Below are 12273 nucleotides of genomic sequence, written 5' to 3'. Positions count from 1 at the left end.
CATATGGGAGTGTGTGTCTATGCGTGGGACCACATCGTGGTATGGTTGTAATTGTGGGATCTGGATTTATATAGAGAGTCATAATTACAGGCGCTCCAGTGCACATTGATACAGTTCAGAAAAAATATATTAAAAAAGATGGGAGTAAAGAGTGTGTATGTGTGTGATTCTTTTTGCCTGTGCTGATTTGACTGAAATGGCTTCATGGAAAACGAGAACACTTTAATTGGAGGGTTGTGCTAATCCCCAGAAGCAGCTAGTTTTCAGTGTCATGCTGGAACCGAGCACATGGAGTACCTCCCTAATACGACAAAGAGGACAAACATGGAGAAGCAAAGTCCTTTACTTTTCTCTCATTCCATCGCTCATTATTTCAAGAAAAACTGTGAAAACAAGTATTTGTGTAAAAAACATTTGTATAGGGAGGAGCAGCAGTGGCATTTTACACAACTGAATGCTTCCATTGACAAGATGGGTATCAAATTAAGTATAAAGCAAAAAGGTATCAAATTAAGTACTCTATTGGTATCGGTATACTGATATCATCATTTGTTAAATAATACCCAGCCCGAGGTGAGTACATAGCTGTGGGCTTTGCAGGCAAGTGCAAGTTTGTGTTAACATAGGGAGCCACAATACAGTAAAACCACCTTATCAAGACACCCCTACAACACTGGTGATACAAGGAGTTAGCAACATAGCTAATGTACTGTATGAAGTGTGCTTTTACAGATGATCATGTGCAATCCACTTTAGTAAAAGTACAGCGATAACTTTTATTTTCAAGTTTCTTCCAAAAAATGGCCTCCAAGATAAATAAAATCATTATGTATCAAAAACTCTATGTCCTGCACAATTGGCCACAGTGTATAATCTCTGGCTTGTTCACCTTGACCTTGGCTAGGGTGAAGCAGGCCTCAACAAAGTCCACCCGCCATGAAGAACGGGCTCTAGGATGGGCGACCCCCCCCCACCACACTGCAGCTTGAGTTGGTGCCAGCAGGGCCCCAGGCATCCACAGCTTCAGCCAGCCAGGCCACCCCACGGGCCAGTCGGAGTGGGGAAATGTTTATTTTCCCTGCTAAATCTCACTAATACTAACACTGTGAATTTTATTAGTGAGGGGGCTCGCGCTGTATCCTCTATGAGCCCCCAGTGTCCACCCCAAAGCCGCCGTTGTATTTGCCAGCGTGTTTATGCACACACTTCCACCCATGTGCTCATGAACCAACATATAGTTAAGTGTTTGTGTATGCAGTCTGAGGGGACCGGTCCCCCCGCCATCCCCTCACTCCTCACCACCACATCAGTACACAAATCTATCTGCCTCTCTCCCTACGCTGCATCAACACTAAAATCTTTTTCCCTGGGATGGCAGACATTTACTTTGGCCGCTGCTTTTGTCGTGGGAGCTTCAGCGTTTTCCCGCAAGCTGCTCTGATATTTCTCTGCCCACCCACCCCTTACATACCTGCTTGCTCATATACAAACAGTCTTGTGAATGACTCCCAATGTGAAATACCATAATGTGACTTTATTTGTACTTATAGTAGTGGTGTGTACCGATGCTAATGCTAACCATGCTTAAATGTCTTTTCACTTATATTGGAATTATTGTTTCTCTGTCTTACTTCTATCTGGGTTCAGATACCAGATGCCTGGTTTATCAGCTGCCCTGCCTAATTGTAGTTTAAAAGACTTCTCTGATAGAAACTAATTGCATCTAAAGAAGTCATCTGTTATCATATTAAAAAAGTATCAAGACAGTTCTAGATGTAATGACTTGTTGCAAACAATGTGTCTTTGGAGTTAAAGGTATTTTTTGTTATTTCAGTCCAGTCTGCTCATGTCAGTCTCCATGTTACTCGTTAGATAACGACAAGAAATTATTAATCTGTGAAAAACACACCACGGACTCGGACACTGACTTAGAGAAGAAGCTAAGCATCTCAGTGAAGCCCTGACAACCGTTGGTTGGACCATGTTTGTCTAGCACTCCTGTCCATCAAACCCTCATATAGAAATGGGGTACGTGGGAGGAAAACTCAGTAAGCAGCCTATAGATCTTTGAACAGAGCAATCAAATTACCATTGTGCGGGGTTGGTTTGTGATTTAATTGGGGTCATGAAAAAGTCTGTGGCGTCCTGCACTTCAAACAACATCACAGCATGATTTTTAAATGTTGTCTTCTTCATATAATGGAGAGAAATTCCTGTGTTTAAGTGTTGATGCGTGCCCAACTTTTCCAGCAGCACACTCCTGCACAGCAGTACTCAGTGTTTCATGGTTCAACTGTAAGCCGCGCAATTCCCTAACCCAGAGGATAAACAGGAGCAAGAGGGGGAGGCGGGTGAGAAGCCCTACTATGGGTTCACTGAGGGCTCCCAGTTTTGGTGGTGGGTCTGCTGAATATTAGTGCATAAATTGATGTTTAATATGGGTTTTATCTGCACTGCTTTCCAAAACTAACGGTGAGGGATGAAGCACATATCTGCCCACCTCTGCCACTGCCTCCCTCGCTCTGGCATTAAATGAGGTCTTTGATTCAAGTCGAGGCTGCCCGCGATGACCATTAGCTGGCTGCCTTCGTCAATATGGGCCCTGTTTCTCGAGGTCGCGATGGAAGAGCCTCCAGACTGGCAGAGTGGCCTAAACCTGACCACATCACTCCGAGCATGGCCGAACACTAAATAAAAGCTGCTGGACAGTGGCAACAAGTGTGGATGCTGTGTTGAGAGTGAGGGGGAGGGGGGTTGTGGCTATTTGAGCAAACAGCCTCGTCAAACAAGTGTGGGCTAGGCAGCACAGCAGCGGTCACTGAGGTGGTTGGAGGTAGAGAAGAAAAAGGGGGAGAGGGAGGAGAGGTGGTCTACAGTTTCTGCAAGGCCCCTAACCCTTCCCTCTTAGCACCGCTGTGTTTAACCAAGGGATTGAGGTCATTTCAAAGATTAATTCCCAAGCGAGTCTCTTCTTTCACTCTGCTGTGTTTTCCTACCTGTGCGTGAAGATGCCTGCATCAGTGTCATGCAGTGACTTTGGAGAGTGTGACTTTGGAGAGTGTGACTTTGGAGAGCGTGACATTGTAGCGGTGACAGCAGTGGGTCATTTTTTTTGTGTGTGGGTGATTGGATGGGATGAAAGAAAGAGCGAGTGCTTTTGGAGCAGGGCGGGCGTCAGTGCCAAGAGGAGTATTTGGTTATCAGACATCGAAAAGGCTGACTTTCACAGGCAGTTTTCCACTCTGTGCGCTTTCTATTCCCCATTCATAAGAGGTGAAGGTTTCTTGGATGCATTTCGCTGCTGAAATCAAACGTCTGTTCTGGTGCCTGACCGTCATCTTGATAGAGGGCCGAGGTTCTAACTGGCATGAACGAACAGGCTGCTCTCTGTGAGTTTGTGTGCAAACACATGTACGAGTTTGTGAGCATATGCCTGGCCGTTAATGTTTTCTGTGTGCCACTGTGTGTATATGTACGTGTGTCAGTGTTAAACTGCCTCATCACTGCCATCAAGTAGACAATGAATGCATCCCACAAGGTTAATCTCTGCCTGAACTGCCTGAAACTCTCAGGTAACCCCCCTTTGCTTCACACATTTACATTTTCTTCATGCTGACCTTTTTTATGGTTACCCTGAATTTGTTTTGTCGGTTGTTACCCATAATAACAGCAGAAACACAGCAGAAACACCATCAGAATGAAAGACTCCAAGCTAACGCGTGCTTTTACGAGCTCCTGGCCTTAGGGCTTTTAGTGTTTATGCACCCTCAACTAGCCGTGGCCTCCATGCTATAAGTCTAAAAAGCTCCACTAGCTTTGATGTGGGGAACTCTTCCATGAAAAAGCCTCAAGAGGAAGAATACGAGGATGGTATCAACATGTCGGGTGCTGAGAACAAAGGGCAACATGGCTCTTAAGTCTGGCCGTGAGTCTCGTACCAGGGATGAAAGGCATGTATGTGCTTTAGTGTTACTGGGATGGGAGTTAATTAGAGATAATTAATCATTCCTGGCATGAAAATATCAAATTGACATATCATGCTGGTGATTGAGTAAGCTTTCCATTACAGGTTCTCTTTGGGATCTAACGGATCTTTTAACGGACCTCTAATTCATGATGTGCAAATCTTTCAGGTATAGCAGGTATATCACTTTATGCAGACAATGATCGTCACTTTTGCCAATTAAAATGACAAACACCAGTGGTGGCAAATCATACCAGCTGTATTGATTTGCCACTATTTAACAATGATACTTTAAGCAACTTGCCAAGAGGCCAAAAAATAAAACTGTAAGTGCTGTTTGTCTTTTTTAGGAGTCCGAATGAAACACAAATATGCTGCGTTAAACTATAATATGTGGATTTTAAGATCTTATTCAAAACATCTTAAGTTGTATATCTGTCAAATGGCAATAAACTCAAGGTGTTTTATCCTCACCGTCCACGGGGCTGATGTAATCTGGTAGATGAGCTGCTGCTGCTGCTGCTGCCGCTGCTGCACTGGTGTGCATCAGCAAGTCACCATAGGGGCTTCGCTGGCTGGCACTGGCCATCAGGTGGTAGTACTCTGTGGGGTTGGCCCCTGGTGGTGGAGGGGGGAGACTAAATAGGGCGCGTTCCTTCAGATGTTCGTGGGTCACTGCAGCAGAAATGGGAGATGATGTAAAATGTTAGTATAGTGATCATTACCCACAAATTGATGCTAAACACATTTAGAGTTTGTTATTTGACATACCCTTTTACAGAATGGCAAAACAAAGACAAGAACAGAAAGGCTGCAAGAAGGACTCTACAGAGGAGACGAGTGATCTGCTTTACAGATTTGAAGATTTGTGTTGCGTGCATGCCCCGGGGCATGAGGCTTTTGATAAAAGATGTCTGATGTCTTTGAGGCTTGCTGGGATAAGGGAAATTATCTCTAGGGAGTAAAGGAAGTAGAGGGAGAGATGGAGCAGGGCAGAGAGAGGGGGGGGGGGGGTGCTACAACAGAGGGAAGGAATACCACATTCCTGCACTTCTCTGCTGTTGTGTGTGCACTAAGTTTGAAAGGCTGAAGTCATACACAGAGTGCAGGTGCACGCAGACGCACACTCATAATTCTAAGGAGGCCTTAAATGCTGCATGTGCAAATGTTGTGTTGACGTAAATTATGTTAACACCTGCATCCAGTAAAGCATTATTTTAAAGTGTCAGAACTATAATAGTGTGAGATATATTGTTTTTTCTCTTCCTACATCTAACTGTGCCCATGTCCCATGTTCATCCATTTCTTGCTCCCCCCCACTTCCACCCCAATGGGTAGGGGTGTGTGTGGAAGGGACAGGCGTGTAGATGGTGGATTAATATGCATGCTGCTGGAAACGGGGGGATGTGGGGGTTGGGATCCCTGGGTTTGGGGCCAAGTGGGATATTGGGGGAGCAAAACCACAGCCTCCCCCACCCTCTGTGCACAAACACATACACATAAGAGCACACATAAACCAAACAATCTGGATCCATCAGAACCTATTAGGCCATGGTTGTGGTAACAGTGCACAGGCAGAGTGTTTGTGCTCCAGCAGCAGCAACCCAGGCATATTCCTTTGGTTTCTCTATGGCTGCCAGATCACGTTACCACCTCAGCAGAGTTGCATTATGTGTTTGTGCGTGTGTGACTTACTTATGAACACAGAGGATGAGAGATATTAGCTACACCTCCAATGATCCCAAATACATCTCACAAAAAGTTACACTAGTAAAAAGCAACACCTAATTTTTATAGACTGTAGTTATATAATGTGAAGGCTGTGTCTAAATTCTCTCCCTCGTTCATTCTGAGCAGTTTACTTTAAATTGAGATTTTGGACACTAATTAAATATAATTTTACGTTATGATAGGTGTGGCATCGCAATGGGATTTTCTACAAAATATGATGCATCAAATTGTGTTTTTGTTACTAGAAAGTCGTGTTACATGTTATGGACATCTATTTTCTTTTAATTGTGGGGAATTTTTGAGGGTACTATATAGTGCTTACATTTTAAAGTGAAATAAAGGTGTAGATGAAAATATAAAATGGTAGAAGGTAAATGTTGTGTGTTAGATAGTTAATAGGGTGTGATGTCAGACACAGTGTAAGAGTATGCAGTCATGCTAGCAGCTCAGTGAGGCTGTACTTAGGGGCAGTGTTACTTTGAGCCATATGCTAACGAAAGTAACTGTGCGTGTCGCTAGATATTGCTTGTTGCACCCGCCGGGATGTCCATAGACTTTGTATTTATTGTCTGTAACTTTTTGTTTAATTGTCTGAGTTTTATTTCTTTCTGTTGTTCAATGTTTTATTATTGTAAGGTTATACAGAGGAAAGTTGTTGTATATTTATTATTATTATTATTATTATTTAATGATTTGTATGCACAGGTTGCAAAGTGCCATATACGGAAAAGGAATACTGTTGGTTTGGAAATACGGGCTCACTTTGCTGATGTTTTTCTACTAGTGTATATGTTGACATTTAATTACATTTATTTTGTAGCCAAAAGATGTTCTTTACTTGAACATCAGTATCATATATCATCATACCGCCCTCTTTCCCTTTAAAAAATGTAACACAATTTACTCAGAGTACATTGTAACTGACATACATTTAACTTTTATTCATGTCCTTTTTTTAAATAAGTACTTTTTATAGCGTAAAACCTATTTAAAGTAACTGTACTTTTACTTCAGTACAATATTATAGTACCCTTTCCTACTCTGAGAATACCTTAAGCAGTTAGGATTTCACAAAGAACCTTCAACAAATGCCAGGCACCCAGGTCTCCCTATCAGAGGGTTTACACATGCTCCACTGAGCTCCGTAGTTCTACAGACTTTATTTATGTTCTGCAGAGCTGCAGAGTGCCCTCCATTTGGTGCCATACTTCCCTGCCACTTTATCAGTGACAGCATCTCTTCCGCATTGCTTCTCTTGAAAGGCGGGGATGCATTACTTGCCAGCAGCGTGTGCTTGGTGATTTATTGGTGCTGGGTGCAGGCCTGTGGCTCCTCACTTCTCCAACCTGTTGTTTGAACAGGAGTAGCGAGGACAGGTCTGTTATCGTGTGAACTGAATAGTTCAGGGGCGCCACATGTTTCTTTCTGTGCTAATTTTCAAGGTTTCTCCTGCCAAACATACAGTATTTACAAATGAGCAGGAAGGTTGCCCGTAAAGCAAAATATGTCCCTGATACATCAACAAATCACCAGCATGCACGCGCATGCAAAAACACCATAACATGCTTGATGAAAGGTGTGCTTCAGTACCTCATGTAGTGGAATGTATAAGGTGCAAGACTAATTATCACCGTTGGCTAAATAATCAACTGTGTAAACTCAAGCCTGTGTGCAGTGAGCTGCAGCCAAGCAGACAGAGTTGGTTTATAGTGAACCGGAGACATAAATTGTGAACCCGCTCAACTGTAATCTCACCTCTTTAATGTTAACTGGTCAAAGCAGCTGCAGGATAGCCATGTGAAGGATTTTCCACATCACTTGCAGTTTATTTTTTATATTGTGTACGCAATACATCATAAGAGGACTAAGGCTGAGTGTTTGTGGATGAATATGTGTGCTTGGGCATTGGAACATATTGGGCATCTATACGAGCAAAAGTCCATGACAGCATGTGAGAAGTATCTGCATGTCTTTGCAGTTCCAGTGCTTTCCATAGGTAAGTAAATGTACTATCCCTAGTGTCTGTATATACTTGTATGTACAATTGAAAATGTGTTTGCAGACTAGTGTTGTTAACATAAGTGGAATTGATTATTACTCCGCTCATCCTCAGTTGGTCTACTGACAATCCCCACATCACGCCTCATCACCATGGGTGCCAGGGCCTTCAGCTGCTCCCAGGCTCTGGAATTCCGTCCCTCCACACATCCGACAGTCCGAAACTATTACAACATTCAAGTCCCACCTCAAAATTCACTTATTCAAATTGGCCTGCTCTCTGTAGTCTCCATCATCCTGTGTCCCCCCCCCCCTTCTCTTTCTTGCTTTCCTCCTGTGTCTCCACCATATCTCTGGTTTTGTTTGTCTGCTCTCCCTTTCTATGTCCTGCTCTTGTATTTTGTCTTGAAAGTCGCCTCCAAATAAAATGTATTATTATTATTATCAAAATTTACCAGACAACGCAGCCCAGTAGATGGCAAATACTTACCCTTTAACAATGGTTGAAAAAGAGAAATTTTCTTGACAGCTGCAGTTTGTCTTTATGAAGCCTTGTATGTTAGGTGGTAGGGCTGCAACTATCGATTATTTTCATTATTGATTGATCTGCCGATTAGTTTCTCGATTAATTGATTAATCCTTTGGTCTATATCTCCGTCCATCTGAGTTTCTCAAGGTCCAAGGTGATATCTTTAAATTTCTAGTTCTGTTAGTCCAAAACCCCAATATATTCACTTTAATATGATATGAAACAGAGAAAAGCAGCAAATCTCCAAATTTGAGGCTAAAGACAGTATTGTCTGACATTTTTGCACGAAAAGGAACTTAAACGATTAATCAAATATCAATAAAAGTTTAGGTAATTATTTTTGTTGATCGACTAATTGATTACTTGACTAATCATTGCAACTCTAGTAGGTGGTGCAAATGTAATGTAGAGTGAAGAGCTAAAAAACAAACTGCTAAAAACCATGGAAGTAGTGTCAATACATTGTACAACATCTTTACCAAGAGACGATGATTTATAAAGGAGTAGTCCAACATATCACAAGCCCTGTGTGAAAACCACCTAATAACTTTGTATTACTGAAGTGTGATAGTGCTGTTCAGGCAGCTTTTTAGTGTGATAGTGGTTAAGGTTATTCTATGAGATACAGTAATATGATGTTTTGCTGTGGTATTAGCAACATAGAATTTGTAGGTATGAGATAGTCAATATCTTGGTGTTGCTACAACGGCGTTACATTGAGTAAATCTTACCTTCAGCAGGGCTCAGTCCTCGGGCCGCTGAGATCATGGAGAGGGTTGGGCTGCTGTGTACCGAGCGTAGGTAATGCTCCATGTGGGGGCTCACGTAAGGATGTGGAGGGCTGAACGGTGACTCAACTGTCCCGTGCCCTGTGTGGGGTGATAGACGGATCAGGGAAATATCCGATATGACTGGACTGCCTGTCAGTCCTGGAGGTCTGTAAAGAGGAAGTAAAAATTAGACCAGTCCAAATAAATGATAAAGAGAAAGAAGGAAAGAGAAGAGATGGAGTATGATGGTCATAGATAAATAGAAAGACAAAAACACAGATGGTGGGAAATGGAGATGGTGGAGACATCCCGTGTTAACTTGATTACTTGTATTGTGCCCAGTTATCATAGAGAGTGATCTTCATTGGTATGTTCATAGACAAGCCTTAACTTCTGTTATTCCACATAAGTGTCTGCAGTCTCAATCCACTTACACCCTTTCCCCTCCCCAGTCCCACAGCTAATACATAATAATCCCCTTTTGTTCGCCTTCTCCTATTAAGCCCTAGAGCTACAGACAAGTTGAGACCAAGGGATTTCCACTGCGAGGCTACCAGGAAGCGTATTCTCTCACTGTTTGGGTGGGCAAAACTACAAGGTCAGGTATTACATGATGTATGATAAAAGAGTGCAACTGGATGCTCAAAACCTTAAGTAGCTGCCTGTAGCCAATTTTGACAAGAAAAGTCAGAAGTTCTCCGACAGCCTGCCGGTCACATCGGGCTGTACAGTAAATGTGTCATCTGTGACAGGTAATTGGCAGCTCTGACTGCAGAAATACAGACAAGTGGGTGTTGTAATTCTCAATAGCCCAGAAGGGCTGAACTCAAGATAAAAATGTCTGCTGGCCGCTGGCAGTGGCACAACCCTTTGAAGGGGCACTAGTACTTATGTCGACCTAGTGTGCTTCAGCTCTGATAAGAGGCCTGCCGCTCCCTCAGTGTGTGGCGAGAACACCTGGTAGAAATCCATTCCTCAGAAAGACTAAGGGGAAAGAACGATGACTAACAGAGGAAGGCTGAATGACTTAGTATATTGCTGTAACTGTGACCAATTGTCAATCAACACTAGCAGGGATTACAATTTGAGTAGACCTTTATTTGAAACTGGACTGTGGTTAAATAAACAGGTATGTTACAGTGCTGTGCCTGACTATAGGTTAACTTTGTCCAGGAGAAAGAGGTATACCCAGAAGATGACAAATACTAACGAGGGAATGACGGATTTGCATGAAACCAAAAGCACATGAGAAACCTAGGACCCTATAAACCATTGATTTCATGAAAACTGTATGTGACAACAAGACATAAAACAAAGTATTTAATCCTCAATGAAGAATAGTAACTATAAGTCATCAGTCAAACTCTCTTAAGAATAAAAGAGGAAGACAAAAAAAAGGGTTGAGGATAATAAAGTTCAAGGAGAATGAGCAGACTGATGAATCATTGTGATGCTGTCAGTAGGGTAGAGGAGGGCCTTACACAATGAGTAACAGATGAATAAAATGTTAGGCATTGTAGCCTCTGCAAAATACAGTTCCTGTTGGAGGTCACTTCACTGTCAGTTCAACATTTATACTTAAAATGTTTATATGGCCATGTTGGGATCATTCTCATAATCGGGAACAATTCTTTTGTTGAAAATATGACCACATTAACACTCAGATAAAACAATGCAATGTAATTACTAGAAGACCACTCAGAGAGCGCAGACCTCCACCAAGGCCACATGCCCTAGCTAACTATGTTAACCAAAGTGAAAAATAATTTGTGTAGCTGCCCCGTGTTTTGGATCAGCTCCAAACACCCCTTTACCACGTTTCATGAAAATCAGGCCAGTAGTGTATTACGTAATCCTGCTGACAAACAAACCAAACAGAAACCATAACATCATTGCTGGGGGTCAAAAATAAAAGCATAGCCGTCTTTATATGTGCCTGAGAGCAAATGCTGTTCAAGCCGACAGTCACCAGCCTGATGGCTGCGGTGAACTCATGAGTGTTTATATGAGTGCTTTTGATTCTCGTCAGCAACAACTGCATGTGTAACAAAGGTTTGTCTAAAAAGATGCCTGGATCACACTAGCTGGTAACATTAATGGTAGTGAATTAAATATTGAGATTAGTCTATGACTATGTTACATCCAACGTTTTATATCTGTCTGTGAACTGAGCACTAAGCAGTACAGAAAATAGATGCCTTAAGGTCAGTAAATATTAAATAGTAAATCATTTCCAGTATACATCAGCGGTGTCAAATCATTGACTCTGATGAAATAAGTGTGACTGGTCAATGTTGTAGTCACTAGCTGTGGCTATGAAAGGTGGGGCTGAGACCTAGTAAGCATGCTTGGCAGAACCTCCCCCCCCATCCTCTCTTCAGAATTTCCCTGCTCAGTCTCTCATTCACTGTCTCTGTGCGGACGCCAACCTGCACCCGGCCCAGCCCTGCCCATCTCGGGCCGTGCCAACCAACCCAGAGCCCCAGCCCTCGCTCCATTTCCAGTAAGCGCCTGCAGACTGCTGGCCTTGTCTGAGGGCCAACTTTCTGCCGTCAGGCCCAGTCTTCCCCTACAAACAACCATAAAGAGCCCTCTGTTCTGGGCAGGACGGGAGAAGTGAGAAGAAACAGACGCTCCATACACAAAAACACGCTTCCCTCAGTCCGCCTCGAAGCAGCCTACAGAGAGCTTGGCATTGCCGCCTCAGATTAGTGCTCGGGTGATTCACTGAAGGACTACCTGGGTAAATTGGCACTGGTGCTGGCTCTCTTTCTTATAAGCCTGGGCGACTTAAAGCTCATCGAAGTAATCACACACAGGCATTCCCTCCATTTAAAGCTAAAACTACAATGCAATACAGTCTAATATGTTTCCAGAATGGACTGAATATTAGAAATGGCTGCCTAATGTATGGAGGAACCTGAATCTCATAACCAGATGCAAACCAACAATGTTAGTCCGTCTACGAGCCCTCCTAAATGTGATATGAACATCCTCAAAATGCTTCATGTGTAAATATAATCAGAACTTCAATGGTAAACTTGCTTTGAGAAGAAATAATTATATAATCAACGTTCCCCTTCCCCAGCATGCTTCACCTACCAGAACCATTTAGCAACATTTTTACTTCAAATCTAGATCTGTCAACAACAGTTATGTTTCTTGGCCGATAGCGAACCAGTGTGTCGACACGCATCACTCTAGCTGTAGTAAATCACTCAAACCACCACAAGCGTGCATGAGGGCTTGATAATAAGGTGAAATTTACTGCCGTTGACTGT

The 12273-nt window shown here is 42.8% G+C and overlaps 1 protein-coding gene across 1 annotated transcript in view; it reads right to left on the bottom strand.

Annotated features, from left to right (window-relative positions):
- gli2a (GLI family zinc finger 2a) overlaps positions 1-12273 on the bottom strand; it is an 81451-nt gene that overhangs the window by 18191 nt on the left and 50987 nt on the right. Inside the window, exons 4-5 of the mRNA XM_029459660.1 lie at positions 8954-9159; positions 4439-4639 (exon numbers count right to left, since the gene is read on the bottom strand). Coding sequence (XP_029315520.1) covers positions 4439-4639; positions 8954-9159 — 407 coding nt within the window. The remainder of the gene's footprint in view (positions 1-4438; positions 4640-8953; positions 9160-12273) is intronic.

The sequence above is a fragment of the Cottoperca gobio genome, chromosome 21 (genome assembly GCF_900634415.1).
Source record: "Cottoperca gobio chromosome 21, fCotGob3.1, whole genome shotgun sequence".
Taxonomy (NCBI): domain Eukaryota; kingdom Metazoa; phylum Chordata; class Actinopteri; order Perciformes; family Bovichtidae; genus Cottoperca; species Cottoperca gobio.
Note: the sequence above shows the minus strand (reverse complement) of the source record. Positions and strands in the feature narration are given on the sequence as shown.